Source organism: Tachysurus vachellii, chromosome 1, assembly GCF_030014155.1.
Source record: "Tachysurus vachellii isolate PV-2020 chromosome 1, HZAU_Pvac_v1, whole genome shotgun sequence".
In the NCBI taxonomy this organism is placed as follows: domain Eukaryota; kingdom Metazoa; phylum Chordata; class Actinopteri; order Siluriformes; family Bagridae; genus Tachysurus; species Tachysurus vachellii.
The window spans coordinates 15,349,045-15,368,545 of record NC_083460.1 but is presented as its reverse complement, the minus strand read 5'-3'; the positions used below and the strand labels follow the sequence as shown (position 1 = coordinate 15,368,545).

At 40.0% G+C, this 19,501-nt stretch overlaps 2 protein-coding genes across 2 annotated transcripts in view; one reads left to right on the top strand and one right to left on the bottom strand.

The window, feature by feature from the left end:
• Window positions 1-2,585: 2,585 nt before the first annotated feature.
• Window positions 2,586-19,501, bottom strand: part of atg5 (ATG5 autophagy related 5 homolog (S. cerevisiae)) — a 36,691-nt gene continuing 19,775 nt past the window's right edge. The window contains exon 8 of the mRNA XM_060874135.1: window positions 2,586-2,778. Coding sequence (XP_060730118.1) covers window positions 2,735-2,778 — 44 coding nt within the window. The 3' untranslated portion in view covers window positions 2,586-2,734. The remainder of the gene's footprint in view (window positions 2,779-19,501) is intronic.
• prdm1a (PR domain containing 1a, with ZNF domain) lies at window positions 6,834-17,205 on the top strand. The gene is made up of 7 exons (XM_060874111.1): window positions 6,834-7,046; window positions 8,775-9,023; window positions 10,428-10,547; window positions 11,688-11,940; window positions 13,916-14,832; window positions 14,944-15,072; window positions 15,170-17,205. Exons 1-7 carry the CDS (start codon window positions 7,020-7,022, stop codon window positions 15,719-15,721), a joined length of 2,247 nt encoding a protein of 748 aa, XP_060730094.1. The 5' UTR covers window positions 6,834-7,019; the 3' UTR covers window positions 15,722-17,205.

Sequence of the window (19,501 nt, the reverse complement as noted above, 5' to 3'; positions counted from 1 at the left end):
GAGAATGTATTTTTTCATGACATGCATGTATTTTTTCATGACATTGAAAATCCGAAGAATTTTTTTATAGAGAAATCTGGACACTTGACAAGCGCTTGAACACTGAATAAAAAAAGACACATTTTTTGTGATATTTGTAATAAACAATGTTTTCTAGTTGAAAATTTTAATTTTAATTTCGTCTTTTTTTGCATTCTACACATGGCTTATGTTATTGCTTGACATGTGAATGAGTTTGCTTCATGCTGATGACATGACACCACAGTTTGATATAAAAAGTTGGATTTTAGCTCTTAAACTGGACCTATTTTTCTGACTGAGATATATAAATATATATATACATACTCAAATATTTAAAGGTACTTTAACAATTTTATAAAAAGCACTTTAAACACTGCCCTAACACACATGATTCAACTCGATCGTGTGGTTTTTTTTTTTGGTTCAGGTGAGATCTGATAGCAAAGAGTACAGCGGTTTCTTTCCTGATGAAACATCTCTTACATCTATTATCTAGCGAAAGCTTTCATAAAAGAGCCAGTTTGTAACACAAACCCAGTGACCTCAAAACATATGAAAGTGAAATTGCTTTATTGCACTTCTGTGCTCTTCTTTCGGGTTGCTTCATTGAGATTGAGCCGATAAGGTCTTGGAAAAGCAAGGCCACCTTCCTCTGTTCACACACAGATAAAGAGAAAGGCAGAGGGATCGTGTTGCGAGAGACACAATGCTGAAAGGAAGTATACAGCAGAGCTTCAAAAGGTGCCTGGACCCCTATTGTTTGTAATTTTCTATAATTTGGTCATTAATAATCTGTGATGTAGGTGTCATTTGTCAGTTTGATAGACCCCCCCACACACACAAACACACACAGAGACTATAGCACTGGGCCGTATTGGCGTGTGGCGCGTGGAAGGGCTGAATACTTGGCAGCTTTTGCTGAAGCTTTCTGGCAGCAGGCCAAGCCAAATATTTCTTCTGGATGAGAGCATACTCATACAAGTCCACAGAGCCACAGGGCTTCCCTGTATTTTGTGTGTGTGTGTGTGTGTGTGTGTGTGTGTGTGTGTGTGTGTGTGTGAAAATAAATGAAAGCAAGAAAAAATGTAAAAAAGAAGAAATGAATGTATTGAAGAGGGTGATTCAAAAATGTGTGTGTGTGTGTATGTGTGTGTTTGCATTATTTTCAGTCACACTGACTTTTTTGTGATTAGGAAGAACTATGTCTGGTCTCAAGATGACAACTTACTTTGATGAGATTTTTGTCATCTTAATCTCTGTCACTCTCTCTCTCTCTGTATCTCTCTCTCTCACTCTTTCTGTTTGTGTGTGTGTGTGTGTGTGTGTGTGTGTGTGTGTGTGTGAGTTACAGAGTTTTAGGTATCAGCTCCACACAACCCACTCTTCAATTCTTCCACTGACACAAACTATCTTTATGCATTTCTGCTATTCACACACTATAATATAATATTTTCAATACACAATAGACTTTATGTAATAAATAAAAAACGGTAATCAGCAGATGTAAATGCAGAGGTGTAAGAGAATCTGGTTAATTAACTACATAATTAATTGGAATAAATAATGAAATGCTATATAGCTTTGATGCAGATAACTACAGAGATAGAAACCATTGATTCATTTATTATTTTAATTAATTAAATAACAAATTAATTAACTAATTAACTGAATTGAGTACGCAATTAATTAACTTATTTATTTATTTAGAGTAGAATAAATACACTTCGTCGAGTGAAAACACCAAATAACCAAAACTTTGATCAGCGACCCGACAAAACTGTCACGGAATCATTTTAAGTTATTAGAATTTCAAAACAGTCCCATTTGCGTAAAGTTCTCATTAAAGGATTTTAAGGGAAATTAAAGTCTCATTGAACCGCTGAATTTGACTGTTAAATACAAAAAAAAAAAAAGAAACTCACCTACATGTGAAATTATACTGAGAGACGGTTTTCAAAAACGGATATTTTAATATTAGGAAATACACTCAGAGGTTATTTAAAAACCCAACCAATTCGCACTGGCTCTCTAGATGCGTGGACAAATTAAACTTTTCGCGACGTCGGGATGGAAATTTGCAGGGATTCATTTACAAACTGGAATTTTATCTTTATTAAAATAACAAAAAAAAAAAAACAAAACAACAATAACAACAAAAAAAAAAACACACATGCATTGATAAGTCAACTGGTCGATTTCGTTTAATTCTAATAGCACAGCGTTTGAAAAATACCTTCATTTATATTTGTATATTTATATATTTATTTTATTTTATTTTAAATTTTTTTTTAATCTTGCTCGCTTTAGCTTCCGTTAAATCGTCCTATGGATTTTCGCTCATGTGGTTATGAAACTGTTTGATTAAGAGGTCATACAATTTATTTATTTATTTATTTATTTTTTATTTTCTGCACCTCGGAGAATTTTATAAATCTGAACAAAATCCTTTTCACGTTTATTTCCGTTTCCTTTCGCGTGTATAATCTCTAAAGGCTTTATTTTATTTATTTATTTATTTATTTATTTATTTATATATTATTCCAATTCATTTGAATATTTTTATGCGCACGAAAGTTTGTGATGTTAATTAGTGGAGTGTTGATGTTAATTACGCGTACTGGGTGGAGATGTCTGTGCGTGCGCGTGTGTGCGCCTTATCCATCAGCTCCTTCTTGGACCACAGTCCTCCTCTTCTTCTAAAGCTTTATAATAATCACCGAGTTGCTGAAGACTCAAGACTCCTCTGGGATTTGAGACCTGAATGGAAATACCGACAGGTAAGAGTTGTACTGGTGTCATTTTTTTTTATTTCTTATTTTAATGTTGCTCATTTCTCTTTTTTCATTTGTGCATTATTTATTTTACTGCATACACAAATAAGATAGCATACGTGGTTATCATCCACAGATAGGGATAAACAAAGTGTCGGTAAATATTTCAGAGTTTGTGGTTTTGGATGTTGAAATAAACATTTGCGCTTTCGTTTCCGAGCGCGCGCTCACGTGTTTGAATCGATACCTTAACTTGAGATAAACGGAAAGTTCAGAGGTTTGTCTGACTTTTCCCTTTCAAACTGTTTAATCGATTCGGATGCAAACGTGCGTGTATGTGTGCGTGTGTGTGAGAGGAAGGTGGATAGGAAAAGGGCAAGGGGAGGGACACAGACGGTCTAAGATACAATAGTGTAGTTACAAGTGTGTAAGTGTAGTTACAATATATATTTTGTAATTACACTTACACGCGCTTTAATTTCATTACATTAGGGGAAAAAAATCGGGACTCTCCTTATCAGCGTTTCTCTAGTTATTTCGAAGTGCGCGCGTGCGTGGCCATGTGCGCGTATAGGTGCGCATGGATGTGTGCACTTTGTGTGTATCTTTGAGACTCAGCACTGGTTAAGGAAATGTTATCTACATTGTATTATCGACGTTCTGTGTGTGTGTGTGTGTGTGTGTGTGTGTCCGCGCGCAGAAACAATGTTTGTGCATGAAGTGTAGTTTTAAGGCTTTACTTTAAAAGATAAAGTACACTATATCCATATTTCCAGGTGAAAGATATATATTAAAGGTACCAGTGTGGCTCCAGGTGACCTGTTAAATCCCAACATTTTATTTTTAAACCAGGTAGAGTACACTTTGGGGGAAGGGGGTGGGGGTGGGGGGTGGGGGGATACTTATTTTGTACCTTTGGTTAGAAGACCTAGAGGATGTTTAAAGGCAACATATAATTGAAATGTGTTATATGAGATCACAAAGTCCAATTCTGCATGTTATGTACATTAATACATTTCCATCTGCTAGATTCTGAATATAAAGCTAGTTTAGCACATTTAGCACAAATACTGGTTTGATGCTGATGTCAGGTAACATGTGTGTACTTTGTGTTCATTTTACATACACAGTAATTATTCTGAACCCTGTACACTAAAGTCTGAGTGGCTAACCACACACGCCGGTCTGTTTACTGGATAATGAACAATCAGGAAATGGCTTATTTGGAGCTGTTTTGTCAAGGCCCATCTTCTAACAAAACTGTGCATCAGCCTCTAATTTATTTCGTCTGTGACGATAAAGTCAATGAATGGTGTCCTTCTTATTCGAAATTTAATTCAATCACTTTTTTTCTGCTTTTTTACGTGAGCATACAACTGCAGCCATTTTGAGGATCAAACATTTTGACCACATCAAAGTTGATCTCAGTAGCAATTAGTGCACATATTAGCAGGAGTTAGTCATCTTTTATTAAGTACTCACATCAGCAAAATCAATCAGTGTTACTGAAATGCTAGGAGAATATCATAACGTATTATAGCATATGTGATATATTAGAAGCACCTCCTTTGTGCCTTGTCAGTCGGCATGATATTTAGCATGGAAGAAAGTAGAGGAACATCTTTTGTGACAAAATGACCGCAATGCCAGTGAGTTATAGTTTATCCAAATGTATAAGGTGGACAGATTTGTCTAAGCATGCCAGTCCAGAAACACGTGCAACGTTCAACCAATAAACATCTCCAGATCATGTACATACAGGATGTTTTTAAAGTGGATGTGAAATATACATGTGATTTGATGAAACTGGACAAAACGAGCATATTGACTATAGCTGACCTGGACAGTGTTCCCAGATGGCAGGCATGGATTGGCAGGATTATAATCGAGGCTGTGGCTTTAGCACACCAAATGATGACAAAGTGGGGGTTGGGTTTCAGGGGTAGTTGTCCTCACGCAAGGCATGTGTGAAGCTAAACGTACACAGACATTACGCTACCATTGTGGATTAACTTTCCCAGAACAATAGCCATTTCCCCCCACTTATCCACTCATGAACACACACACACACACACACACACACACACAGGAAAATTCAGGTTGGATTTAAACACCCCCTCCACTTCCAAAGCCACCACCTCATTCTCATCCTGAGCTAATATGGCAAAAAAAAAAAGTGTGTTAAACTTGAGAGTTAGATTTTTTTTTCTCTTTGAGATAACATACAGTTGTAAATGTGTTTGAAAAAGGAGGGGAGTGTGGTCTGGGCATGTTGGGGACTGTTTGCTTGCAGGGGGTGTTGGTTTAAATATAAATGCAAATAATCCAGTTGAGATATTTGAATGTATGGAGTCAAATGAGCACTTTTTATGAACATCATAAAACAGATGGGATGTGGTTTGCCCACCGGCAAATAGATTGCACTGATACCTGACAGAAAAATTGGACAGAAAAAAAATGAATACATTTCAATCAGAAGTTGACATGCCAATCTCTCAATTCATGGTGTCTTTTTTCAGTCTGTCACTCACTCTCTCACCTGTGCTTGGAGCCCTATTGCCAAAGCCCAGCAGTGGGTTTGATAGCGACCCTCTGCAAAACTAACAAAGCTGCTGGAAGTCCTTCTGTCGCTTTTGTTTGGCTCCTTTCTTCCCTCGCAGGCATGTAAGCCACATTAAAACCCACTACAGAAGCCAAAAAAGCCCATTTGAATTTGACTTCAGAGCTGAGAGACCCCTCCCTCACCCCCGGCCTACTCTTTCCTTTATGGCACGAGCAAAAAGAGAGAGAGGGAGAGAGAAAGGTATACCAAATGGTGGTAGGAGTTGGTGATGATGATAATGGTGGAAAACGCAAACTCCACTCCTTGCCAGATTGTTCCCAGTCGCTGAGTCCAGACCACATGGCAGTTTCAAAAGGAAGCGCTCGTTTTTCGCTCAAAAATCTCAGAGCTTTGTTGTTGTTTCTCCTCTGCGGCTTGTTATTGAGTCAGGGCCCAGCTGGAGGCCAGATTCGGGTCGAGGCTGGAGGAAGAGACGGGCCTGCAGGGCCTCGATCTTATGGGTCGTCTGCCGCCAGGAAGTAGGAGGCAGCAAACGAGCGAATGATGTGGTCAGATCTTTGTCACCAGAAGAGCTTGGGTGGGTTCTTGGGTATGTGTGTGTAGGGATGTGTGTTTCCATCTACGTTTGTTCAAGGCTCATGCGCCTTCCATTCTCTTGTCACAACCGGGCCAGTTTTCTCTTCTTCACCACTCTTCCTCCCACACATGGATGTTAAAGGGGTCTAGGGGATTTCCAGGTTTTATTTAAACAAAAAAGCATGCAGAGCTTTGGAAGAGTCTTATAGTGGCAGGCCACCAGAGATCTGTTCTGTCTGCTGTTTGGACTTTGCTCCGATTTTTTTTTCATCTGAAGAGATGGTAAGGATTGTGTACTAAGCTTCACTTCAGTCACTTCACTGTGTGAGAGTGTTACATTCTTCCCTTTTATGATTCTGATCAAACTGTATGGGTGTAGGAGAGTTGAGGCTGAATGTAGCACCCCCTAGGGGATAGTAGAGAGGTTCCAGAAGCTGTGGAACAGGAGGAGGATGAGGAGGAGGAGGTGTGAGGAGAAACATAGCCATCAATCTGCAGTTCCGCTCTTAGTAAACAGCAACAGGTTATTGATTCACTGGCGCAGGATGTCCTTCCTTCTCAGGAAGAGAGCCAGAGGAAGAGGGATCAACACCTCCCTCCTCCTCCTCTTCTCTTCTCTCTTTAAACAAGACCATCTCTCACCAGCTTTGTGTCTGCTGCCTGAGTTTATCTACCTTAACAGAAATAAGCAAGACTTATTCATTGCATTTCCTTCTTCTTTACTTTTATTGAAAATGAGTGAACGGATGATATAAAATCTAGATGATTTTTCCTGTGTGTGTGATGCATATGACATGACCTTGGAGGGTGGAGAGAGAGAGAGAGAGGGAGGGAGAAAGGGAGGGAGGAAGGGTGGAAGAAAAAGTGGGAGGAGCCAGGGCTTCAACAAGTCAGAAAGAAACATGCTCAGGCAGTTAGTCAAACTCGAGACACTCGCAGGAGAACACAGTCGCCATCTGGACTAGCGGCTGGACAAGAGAGGGAACGAGGGTGATCTGCACCTGTCCCCCGAACACACACTCTTTCTGCCGCATACACCCACACGCACACACACACAAGCACACTCAGGGGAGAGATCAGACAGCTCTATGTGCGGCTGGAACCAAAGTCTGTCGGTGAGTGAAACTGTTTGGCTGATGTTTCAGTTTGCTTTGAGAATAAAGGCACTCAATGTTTTTTTTTCTTTTACTTTTTTAATTAATTACATTGTTTTCAATTACAGCTAATTACATTGTTGTGTTCTTCTGGTCAGAAAAAAGAAATATGTTTAAAAAATGAATGGTATTGATATTTGTGATGTTTTTTTGTCATTTATTTGCCTGTTTATTTATTCATCTTTTTTCAATTTGCATGTCAGTTTGCAGAATTGACTTTTTTCCTCTCAGCCTTTTCAGGACTGCATGATGAAAACGTTGTCAAATTTAAACTCTGTGTAAATGTTTGTTCATTTATGAGATCTAGTGCCCTTTTTTGTGCGATCGTGCTGGAGAAAATATTGTTCAAAGTAATGTTTTGTCTTTATGCTTTAAAAGATTAAAGTGTTACATTTTAATATTTTAAAACATATTTTAAATTTAATCTGAAAAAATAATCTTTAAACTTGATTTTTTAAAAGCTTTATAATACCTATATATCTATTTTGGAATGATATATCTTTCTTAGGTTCTTAGGTTAAGTTTAAGCTTAGCTTCAGTTTAATTTGGGTTTGACTTGTCAGAAAAAAAAAGAAAAGAAAAATAGAAAAGAAAAAATATATATATATGGTTGCCCAGTTTGTTCATGTTCAGTTTCTCGGTTTCATTATTAGTTTTGATCTTGCAGCTGTCCTACACACAGAATTAAATGACAGCTTGCAGGATTTTTGTCTCTGTGTCTTTTGACTCATGGAAATAAGACTGTATAAACAGATAATATGAACCAATAACAAAAAGCGAGGAGTGAATTATTCTTCACATGATTTATTTATTTATTCATTTATTTATTAAAGCTATTGATTTATAAAGCTGAATTATTATTATTATTATTATTATTATTATTATTATTATTATTATTATTATTTTTATTATTGATTCTATATATAAAATGTGTGAAATAGACTAAACGAATTCAGTACATTTTAAAATAAATCCGTGTCCGTAACAGGTTTAAGGTGAGCGGGACAAGACTGGGTGTCTCGGCTCAGCCTGATTGAGGGACTATCTTGGGAAGGAAGTGTTTGAAGCTTGTTTGCGCTGCTGTGGCCCCCTTATGGAAAAAAAAAAGTTGTGATTCTTCCCCTTTTGTTCTTCCACACACAAACACGCATACTTATTCCCTGGGATGTTTTATAGACTCCGACGCTTTACAACTCTGATTCCAATTTTAGCTCCATTCAGACGCAGACGCAACTTCCTTCCTCTGTCGTCTGTCGTCCTGTCTGTGAGGGGTTTTTTTTTTTTTTTTGGCTATAATGGGAAAAGATGAGAGAGTGAAATAAAAACATAATCTATGTGTAGATAGAGACGATAATTGTGGTGTTTAAAGAGGTGTTTGATGGTTGTAGGATTTTATGTTTTTGTTCAGCATATGATTTTGTTTTGCTTCGTGCTCGCGTGTGGTTTTTATTAAAATTCTGCCGAATTTCCTGTGTACTTTTGCTATGAATTTTCATTCTGTTAGCTTTCCATTATGAACGATTATTAGATGACCTAAATATTCTGGTACACTATGACTTGTCAGAAGTATTAGTTATTTTGTCATTTAATTTTCCTTTTAATTTAATTTCAAAAGCTGAATTTCCATTCACTCTTTCAATATTTCCTCTCCCTTTTTTCTATCTGTCTCGACTCCTGTCTTTCTCTCAGGCTGCCTCTCAGCATAGCTCTGTCATGTTGACCACTGAGGGTGCCCCGAACACCGCCGACCAGGTGGATCCGAAGATGATCGTTGAGGACGCCGACATGTCCAAATGGACGGAAGCCGAGTTTGAAGAGAAGTGCACGTACATAGTGAAGGACCACACGTGGGAGGGTGCGGACAAACCGGATCTTCCCCGTGCTCAGACCTCGCTGCCGAGAAACCTGGCATTCAGATATGCCCCTGACTCCAAAGAGGTATGGCTGCAATGACTCACTGCTGCATCATACATTAGCAGACTGACAAACTCATTGCCTGCAGCATGGCATTTGGGTTTGTGGTGTCAGATTCATCCATAGTACTGTACACACCATCTGCTTGTAAAGAAACTTCCGTGAGTGAGTGTACCTATTATTAGTGTGACGGCTAATATTGACGCACGAAGTGTAAAATTATCAGCCTTGAGTATAACTGAAAGGACGGGCAAGAAATAAATCACAAAAAAGTTTGAGTTTCCTCTAAGCTTTTGAGTGTTCCTTTGCATAAATTGCATGTCTCAGAAAGAAGTGCGACTCTCCCATCTCCCATCATATCAATCGTTTGTTATCTTGGACAGACAGTGATGACTGTAGTAGTGACGATGTGCAAACTTCCCCTTGATTTGAAGTGAGGAAACCTTTGAACGCCTCTGAGTGCTGTCCTTATAGAATTTTCTTGGTCTTATCTCCATAAAAAAACAGCAGTTCCACTTTAGAGATTCTTTCAGTGTCTGTTGAAAAAGGGTAGGACAATATGGCAAAAGACAGAGAGAGAGAAAGAGAGAGAGAGAGAAAGAGAGAGAGAGAGGGGATGAAAGAGAAGGTGGAAAAACAGTGAGAGGGAGCTGGCGAGAAGCTCGGGAGCCGAGCTAAATCTCTGTAAATGAGTTATCAAAAAGACGACCTAATCTCCCCACTGAACTGCTACTCTGCTGTAGGCTTTCGAGAAATGTGAGGGGATTTCCTACTTCTTTATCCGCATGGCTGTTTGTGTTTCGGGGTGTATATGGAAGAAAGGTGGTGGGGGAGGTGGAGGGGCAGTTTGAAGAGCGGATCTTGGTCGAGGAGATTAGATTGAAGTCTGGCTGTTGTAATCCAAAAGGCCAGACAGCAGCTCTCCATTCCATCTGCCTTTGGGCTTTTTTTGATGCCTTTTACCTCAAAGGAAGAAGCGCAAGCTATAATCGTAGGTGTGGATTTATGCTTTGAGGGTTGTAGTAGTGTTTGATGTGGTGAGGAAGGAGGCCTAGTAATGAGTATAGGAGGGAGGGTCTGGGCACTTAATGAGAGGTGAGAGAGGACAAATGAGACATCATTTTCCCAAGCTTAGAATTGATGTCAAGACAGATTCTGCTTGACCCCTGACTTCCTAGAGCTGTCAAAAAAACTATTCCAAAAAATTACAGCACTTACTTACTGCATCTTTAGTCTTTTGAGAGACTTTGAATTGGATCTCCTACACGAATTTCTTTTAATTGATGTCATCCATCCTCTTAAATACCCTTTAAACCACCTCATAAATTTCTCTTGACTGCTAAAATAGCACAATGGAATTTAATGTTGGGTCATAAAATTGTTGGTTTATCTCCTGACCCATTTCTTTCTTTTTTTTTCCTCCGCAAGGTGATTGGTGTTGTGAGCCGAGAGTACATACCAAAAGGAACTCGCTTTGGCCCTCTAGTGGGAAAAAGTTACACAGCAGAGAATGTCCACAAGGATGCCAACAGGAAGTACTTCTGGAGGGTGAGTTGTTTTTTTTTTTTTTTTTAAGAAGCTTCACTTTCAGTAAAGGGGGAGCAAAAGAAATACAAGAGAGAAAAAACACACTCGAACAGGTCACTTCCTGTTCCACTGACTTACTTCCTGTGTGACATAATGGGTGCACGGAGTATGCGACAGCAGAGCATGCTTACAGAAAAAATGCTGAGTTAGTGTGTAGTGTTTTGAGAACCACAGTTTGTGTCTGAGTGGGAGAGTGAAGATTTATTTCGTCTTGTGTGATCTTGTTTTGACTGTGTTGTCGAACAAAAAGGGCGAACAACTTAAGAGCTTGATCTTGAGATCGATGGCTTATGACACAGTTAGATGTCAATTGGCTGCACCACAAAGTTTGGCTGTTTAAAACCGCTGCCTATAAAGCTTTCACACTGGGTTGTCACCAAGCCACTGCCAGTAAGGCATGAGGTGTACTCGCTCTCTCTTCCCTGCCTGTGGCTTTCAGCTGTTGAATACAGATGTCGTCATGGCGAAAGTGTCAAGTCATCGTAGTGCGATCCAAACCATGACCGTAAAAAATGTTTTTTACTCAGAATTGTTTTTTTTGGTTATAAGACCACAGAGATCCCCTTGTGGAAAGATGCTACTCTGTACCTGCTAACAAACAGTGACATCTTTCCTACGTTACTGGATATTGGAGTAGCATTGACAACAGGGCGGTGTGTGTGGAGGGGGTGGGATAGTACAGTAAAATGTGTAGAAGAACATAAGATTGGTGTCACTGAGGGAAGCCTTGGTTGTGATGTCAAGGGTTCCTGGAAATGGTGAAGTTAAAGTGAATAAGACTCTACATTACCCCAAAACAATCCGTTCCACTCTAGGCCTGAGAGTGCATGCGAGGGTGTGTGTGTGTGTGTCTGTGTCTATGAGTGTGTATGAGTGAGAGAGAGAAGACATGCAGATTCAACATGAGAGTGTGAGTATTGGTGGGAGTGTGCTTACTGAGTCAGCCATGTGGCTTTTATAAGAGATTGTAGCTTTAGCATCTCCCACTTGTCTGTCTGCTCGTTTCAAGGGCAAGCATTAAGATCACATTGGGGGAACTGAGAGAAGAAGAATAATTTGTATTAATTGCTAAAACCCTGCTTTTCATTTGCTTTTTCTCAGATTTATGCAGAAGAAAAATTCCATCACTTTGTAGATGGCCTGGATGAGGAGAAGAGCAACTGGATGCGCTATGTGAATCCAGCACACTCACAGCAGGAGCAGAATCTGGCTGCTTGCCAGAACGGTATGAACATCTTTTTCTACACGGTGAAGGCCATTCCTGCTGACCAGGAGCTGCTGGTGTGGTACTGCACAGACTTTGCACATCGTCTCCACTACCCTCCCTCAGGAGACCTCATGATGGAAAAGCTCAGTAAGTAAAGAAGAAAAAACCTTAATAGAAAAAACTTAATACTAATAATATAATGATGGTTAAGTCATTTTTGTTGTTCCTGGGGATATTTTTCTGTCCCGTCTTAGTTCACAATGAAGCAAGGGGAAGAGTGTTGACTTGGTCAGAGTCTGTCATTAACATACTAACAGTACATATTCTTCTCTCTTTCATCTTCTCTAAAACAGAATTCCTTGTAGTAATGTTTCTGTTTAGGCATAGTAATGTTGCCGGTAATTACACAGAGAAAGATGCGATTGCCCATCATTTTTAGTTAGACACTCTTTCAACATGAAAGCTCACTCTAGATGCTCAATCAGTTCTTGCTCAACCAGCAGTAAAAGTTTCAAAGCAAAACATTTTATGTAGCAGTCACAGAGAGAGAGAGAGAGAGAGAGAGAGAGAGAGAGAGAGAGAGAGAGAGAGAGGAGGAAGGAGACAATATGCAGGTGTGGCGGGAACAGAGCAGTCTTGGTGACTCCGCTCCCCAGGGTCATGCGCATACCCTCAGGGTATGGGAGCCTGGTCTCCCCCAGTGAGTTCCATGCACACACACACAAAGTAGTATATAATTAGGCTTTCTGACCTACCTGCTACCTGAGAAAGTAAGAGCAATCACCTTATCTATTGCTGTCTCTCAAACCAGAGTCATAGCATGAACAGGCTTATAGCCACTGCACATATGACTCAGTATAATGGAATGGGCCGAGATGACTGGCAGGGCCTCCCACATGGGATTGATTTAGAAAGACTTGAGCTGTCTCACTCCATGGTTCAGTAAACTTCTTCAGTTTTCTGAAGTAAATTGATGCTTCAGTCAAACATACTTCAAGAAGAACCTTCAACCATCACTACTTTGTAACCTCTTCTTCACACACATGTGCATAAGGGAAGTGCAGACAGATCTTTGGCACAACTCCATAATTTATTTGGCACTTTAAAAGAGAGGCAAAGAGAGAATAAAGCAGAGACAAAAATGCCCCATTGACTACTTGAACTTCCTGGCAGTGGGGCTGTGCTGACAGATTGATATCAGTTGGGATTGCTTCCCTGTTTGTTTTGCACAAGTTCTCTGGGGAGGACTGGGGAATGGTGCTATCTGTGGAAGGAGAATTGGAAGGGGGGAGGTTACTGATAACCTCTAACTGCGTTTACACATTGCTCACGGAGCAGAAGGATGGGGCTATAAGAATGGGGAGATTTTTAGTAGGATACACACACTAACAACCCAGAGCAGAAAAAGACACTGCTGAACTATTCGTAAAGGTCACAGAAAAGGTAACAGGAAGTGATTATGATAATTTAGTTCCTCTTTAAACAGTAGTTCTATTATGAGGGGTGTAAAAGAACATGATATTACAAAAAATATAATTTAATACTTTGTCTTCTTTTGAAAATTTTCATTTGAAACTTTTTAAAGACCTGGTATCTGGTATGAAAAGGTCTCCAACAATTATCAAACTTAGATGTTTTAAGCTGTGTAGAGTTGTGTACAGTAAGTGGAGTCAAAGCTTTGTGGCTTCCTATTAGAAGGAAACTTTCAATCATTTGCTGCCACATCCATTAGATAGTATCAGTGCTCTGAGCAGAATTCAGTCTACTTCACCACCCTGACTGCGATCCGCTGTCATGCCTCACATCCTGTGTACAGCCCCTAGGTTAATCAGTCAAACTGTCTCCCTTAATTGAACGACTAGGCTACTTTGTGTTCTGAGCCTTCTTTGCTTGGGAAGATCTATGTGCTGTGTAACAAAGGATCTCCTGTAGCAAGAAGCCAGTAGCGTGGGGAGGAGCCCATTATCTTACCTAGCACAGTTAATATAGATCATATTTTATAATACTGGAAGATGATATATGTTGTATGTGTGACAGAGAGAGAGGAGGAGCTTACACCTAATAACGATGCTAGAAGCCAGTGCTTTGTAGTCTAATGTGCTCCTCTTATTTTTGTCTACAGAGCAGAGTCTGATAGAAGCAAAGCAGCAGGCATCAGAAGAAAAACCTGTTGTGAAGAGAGAGCATACTGTCTCAGAAATCCTCAAAGACACATGGCGGGAGCCAGCAAGACCACTGCCCACACGTCCCCACTGCCCTGTCAGCCCTGACAGACCCATCTACCCCCGTGTCATCTACCCAATCCGCCCCCAACATCACCTCAGAGAGGATATCTTAAAATCCAGTCAAAGTATCTGTTTTACCACTCGTTCACCTGCACTGTCCTCGGCCACCCCTAGCCCATCAGCACGCAGCAGCCCTGAAACCAGTCCAGGGAACAGTCCTACCCCAGCAGATCCTAGGGATGCCTTGCCACTCTACAGTGGCAGCCTAGGTCACTATCCTGGTTACTCCCCACCCAACCCCCTTTCCTCATTTTACCCCAACCCACATTATCTATTTGCCCCTTATTCCATGAGTGGAACACCACCCGTGGGGAGTGTGTTCTCCCGCATGTACCCCCTTTATAACACTTTAATGACACCCCACATGCCCCTCCCACACACCATGCTTCCACCTGAGCAAGGTCGGCATTTTCTGCTACCACCCCACAGGGAATTCCTGCTTCCACCGCCCAAGAGTGCCTTCTCAAGAGCGACAACCCCAAAAGACAAAACCCTGCATGGACACCATCATGCCCCTGTCAGTGGTTCTCCCACAGCTGGTTCTGCAGTCTCTGTCGATCAGCAGCCTGCCAACCCGACCTCAGCGCAGCCTAGCATCCGACGTTCAGATGAAGAGGCAATCAATCTCAGCAAGATGAAGCGAGGCCCTGCAGGATACAAGACCCTGCCATACCCATTGAAGAAACAGAATGGCAAGATAAAGTATGAGTGCAACGTATGCAGCAAGACTTTCGGACAGCTCTCGAACCTTAAGGTGCTTGTTACTTATAATTATTTTCTTCAACCCTTCAGTCTTACACACATACACCTCCTGTTATGAATGGGACACTGTGTCTAACCCTGCTCCCCTCTGCACTATTCTCAGGTGCACCTGCGTGTCCACAGTGGCGAGCGTCCTTTTAAGTGTCAGACGTGCAATAAGGGCTTCACTCAGCTAGCACACCTGCAGAAGCACTTCCTGGTCCATACAGGAGAGAAGCCCCATGAATGCCAGGTAAGACTAATCTCCTCATAACTAAACACCTGCCATCTATCTGTGTTTTGGAGGTTGACGGTTCTTTTTCAGTACTAAAGCTCCTTGTTCTCAACAGGTATGCCACAAGCGTTTCAGCAGCACAAGTAATCTGAAGACTCATCTAAGGCTGCACTCAGGTGAAAAACCTTATCAGTGCAAGCTATGTCCAGCTAAGTTCACACAGTTTGTCCACCTCAAACTGCACAAAAGGCTGCACACACGTGAGCGCCCCCACAAGTGTCCACACTGCCACCGCAACTACATCCACCTCTGCAGCCTGCGGCTCCACCTTAAGGGCTACTGCCTGGCTGCTATGCCTTCCCCCCACTGCAGCCTTGATGAACTGAACCGCATTAATGAAGAGATTGAGCGCTTTGACATCAGCGACAATGCTGACCGACTGGAGGAGATTGAGGGTGTTGATATAGAGAGGCTAGTGGAAAAGCAGATCTTCAGTGTGATCTGCCGTGAAATGGACCTCAAAGCATCATACCACAAAGGCAGCACTGGAGCGGATTTGCTTCCTCCATCTAGCACATACAGCCTGTATGAGCCAAGTGAAACATCAGTTATTAAACTCCTACCTATCAAGGTCAAACAAGAGACTATGGAGGCAATGGAATCTTAGCCCCAGCCCGAGCACAGAAACTTACTAAAACATGCTGCACCTCAGCCTCATCGGTTTGCCCGGTCTGGCTGTGGACAGCCACAGGTATACACACTCCTCAAAAGGAGACAGGCTTAGATCTTTGCTTTCAGGGACTTACCATACTCAGGGCTAAGAGACACTGCTCCAGGCCACTAGTGGTCCAGTGTGTCCTACATTTACTTTAGAGACAATCATCTATTTCTTTATTCATAATAATATTATTGTTGACATCATTGTTATTTGTTATTATTTTTGCTATTGTTATTCCTTAATAATATTTGGTTCAGTTTGTTATGCAACATCCTTAATTTATTGTCAATGTTTACAATGACTGGGTAATTCATTGTAATTCACTGTTCTGTATATTTTCTATTGTCACTCTTTTGTACATAGTTTCTTGTAGCCTGCGTTAGTTGTTTGTTTGCCCTTTAATTGTGATGAACTAATGAGTACCAGATTTGAGGAGCTCGCCTTCATTCAGGGTTTTTTTTTGTATTTTTGAAGCAGACAGGTATTTTTAAAAGAAATAGCTCTTTTGTGGAAGGCTGTTGTAATACCATAATGGAATTTTGACAATGCCACCTTCACCGCGTCTTAAATGCTGGGGGCCTTTCCCTAATTTCTATTGAGCACTCCTCGGTGTAACACAAAAAGGGCATTTTCTATATTTTCAACATGTTACCTCAAACTGTGAGTGTGTATGTATGTAGGCTGTGAGTGTATTAAGAAGGAAGTCAAAGGCATATATATTTATTGCTTTTCTACTTGAAGAAGAAACCAAATGTCCCTGGAGTAGTGACCTCTATGTGGTCCAAAAAAAAAAATCCTAACCAAAAAAAACAAAAAACCAAAACAAACAAACAAACAAAAAAAAAAGAAGCCTGGTAGCATGTAGCACACTGGCTATGAAGCTGAGAGTACTTCTCTATTCACTCACTAATATTTTGGAAGGGGTTGGAAGGGTGGGGAGGGTCTGACATACTGAGCTAGTTACCAAAGTTCACTTAAACAACAGTGAGTGTCTATAGTGATAGTAGTCGCTGATTAGATGTTGTCTGTTCTACACATTTTGTTGTTTGCCCTTTTTACACTCATGGATGGCACAAATCAATGTGCCTTGGTCTTTATATGCACTGGTTTATCTTCATTGGCCTTTTTCTGTACTTTCTTTTTAAAACACATTTTGTAAAAGTCATCATTTTGATGGCTTGATGACTTTCTTTCCCTAAGGCGCCAAAATGTGCTGTAAAGCAGTAGCATCTCTTAATTTCTGTTCTGATGTATGACCAAAGTCTTCCCCATATCTTCAGCTTTAAATGAAATGTAAAGAAAAAGAAAGAAAGAAAGAAAGAAAGCAAAAAGAAACTCCTCTGTCACTATGTTTACATACAGGTTTACATAGTTATTTAATGCAACTTGTTTAAATTGTGTAAATTATATAAATGTTCACTGACATAATGGAATGGTCTGTCTTTTCTTGTCATTTTGTTAAAATTTATTTTGATTCAATAAGAAACATACTAAACTGGAAATGACCTTAAAGATGAATCCTCATGATCAGTCTAGTACAAACATAAATGTGCAATTTTGGCTCAATTTCCAGCCAGTCTACATTGTACCACACCAATTCTGAGTTTGTTTTGATTTGAAATCACTGAAATGACTGAACGAGTCATGGAATTCATCATCTTACTCATCATTTTCAATTTAGCTTTGCACTGGCACATATGGTTCTCTTTCCAATATCTTATTATTACTACTGGGGAAATGGAACATACAGATATTAATACAAAAGATTCCACTGTCAGTGGCATATAGCTACATCCTGGCTGGGCTTCTGCCCTGGATCTAATCTCGCATCAATTCTTTTCTGTACATGTCCATATCAGTCCAAAGGGATTAAAGGTATTGTTTAATTTTCTATAACAACCTCAGATGCTAGATGTTTTTGTTTCTATTCCTACAACTTATTCAGTACTCTACATTTGTAGAAGGAGTCTGGTGTCAGAACATTGTAATGGTCAGAGATACAGCTGTAACCCAGTTTTCAGTCACTGTAAATCTTTTGGAGAAAACATGTCAAGCAGCATTGTTTTTCAAAGGATTGTGCGTAAATGTTTATAGTCGTTATGATGTAAGTGATAACAGGAACTAACCTAGATGTTCCACAACTTTAAACGTTCCTATAAATGGCTTTAAATGTATGACACGTCTAGCAAAGCCAATCTTGATTATTTTCCTATTACTGCACACCAGCAAGTGTTTCATGCCTTCACATTAACAATTATAATTTCACGTTCAATACAAGGTGCTGCTTGGGTTCACAGTATGAATTTGTGTGATAAAAAATAACATTCAACTAGCGATTACTAATTACCAATTGGTTCACAAATCCAACATCACAAGGTGCTTGTTCTCACACCCGCCCTTAGCCATTGTCGACACAAACATTTTTTTTTTTTCTGGAAAGAATGCTTGTCTTTGAGGGCTCCAGCGAAATTTCCGGAAAACAGCCACTTGCAAATGGCACTTACGGTAAACAGACGTTGCACCAAAGAATTTTTAAACACTGAATGACACAGTACAATCAACAGTGACTCAAGAAGACCCAGGGGGGCTTTCTGTAATGAGCCGCCCATGCATCCCATCAGGCCTGAAGTGTGGCCATACGCATTAAAGAAGAAACAGATGGGAACCAGGCCCAGAAACAGGGGGGTAATTTCAGGACATCCGTCCCCAACAAAGGCCTTACATTTATATGGGCCAGTATAAATTTGTGATAAAGTCTTAATGTTTTTTCAGAACAAACCAATTTGAACCAGCAGTTTCTGAAAACACAGAGATTTCTGCCATGATGCTTCTTCTTAAAGGAATAGTTCAAACAAAATTTTATTCTAAACACATTTATCTCAAGAATAGTCAATCAAACAAGACACAGTTTTAATTAATACTGATAATAATAATAGTAATAATAATAATAACAGTTAAAGTTAATAATGAAATCAACAGCTCCCGGTTTAGCATTGGGTCTAAAGCAGTGGCAACAGTTAAGTCTCTGGGATGTTGATTGGAGGATTGGGGTTCAAGCCCCAGCACTGCCAGGTTGCCACTGTTGGGCCCTTATGCACCACCATTAACCCTTCACTGTTCCAGTGGTGCTGTATCATGAATAACCTTGCCAAAGTTGGGATATGTGAAGAAAGAATTACACTGCGCTATAATGCATGTGACAAAATAAAGGCTTGTACTCTTCTATTAACACACGACACGTATATTGCTATCCGAGTCACTTCACTTCAGCTCAGTTTTAACGAATAATGTGTACACTTTTTAATACTGTGATAGCTTTATTTTCATACATCTTCATAATTAATGGCTAATCAGCACAAATTATGAATTTACTGAACATTATAGATCAACAGATATAATTCTAAGCAAGGCATAAAAAATTAGGGTGCAAGAGCAGATTAGTAAAAAAAAAGTAGCAATATTACCAGCTGGTTAAATATTTTGCGTGACAACTGTTGTGCTTTTCTGCAGAGTCTCATATGCCGCTTGTAGGTGACAATTAGTGCTGATAAATGTGGTCTAGGTGTAATGTATTACTGGCAGGTTTTTAGCGAGAACTCATGTACAGCCTTGACTCATTCGCCTCATTTGTTCGTTTCCTATTTGTAGTCATGTTTTTAGGAATATGGAATTTAATATTCGGTACATAATGCAAAAAAAAAAAAAAAAGAATTAGCCTGCACTTGTCTC

Excerpts from the sequence above, each read along its gene's own strand:
- prdm1a (XM_060874111.1), top strand. The coding sequence starts at position 7,020 with ATGTGCGGCTGGAACCAAAGTCTGTCG. Across the intron at positions 14,833-14,943 it reads GACAGCTCTCGAACCTTAAG|GTGCACCTGCGTGTCCACAG; the intron begins GTGCTTGTTACT and ends CACTATTCTCAG. Across the intron at positions 15,073-15,169 it reads AGAAGCCCCATGAATGCCAG|GTATGCCACAAGCGTTTCAG; the intron begins GTAAGACTAATC and ends TGTTCTCAACAG.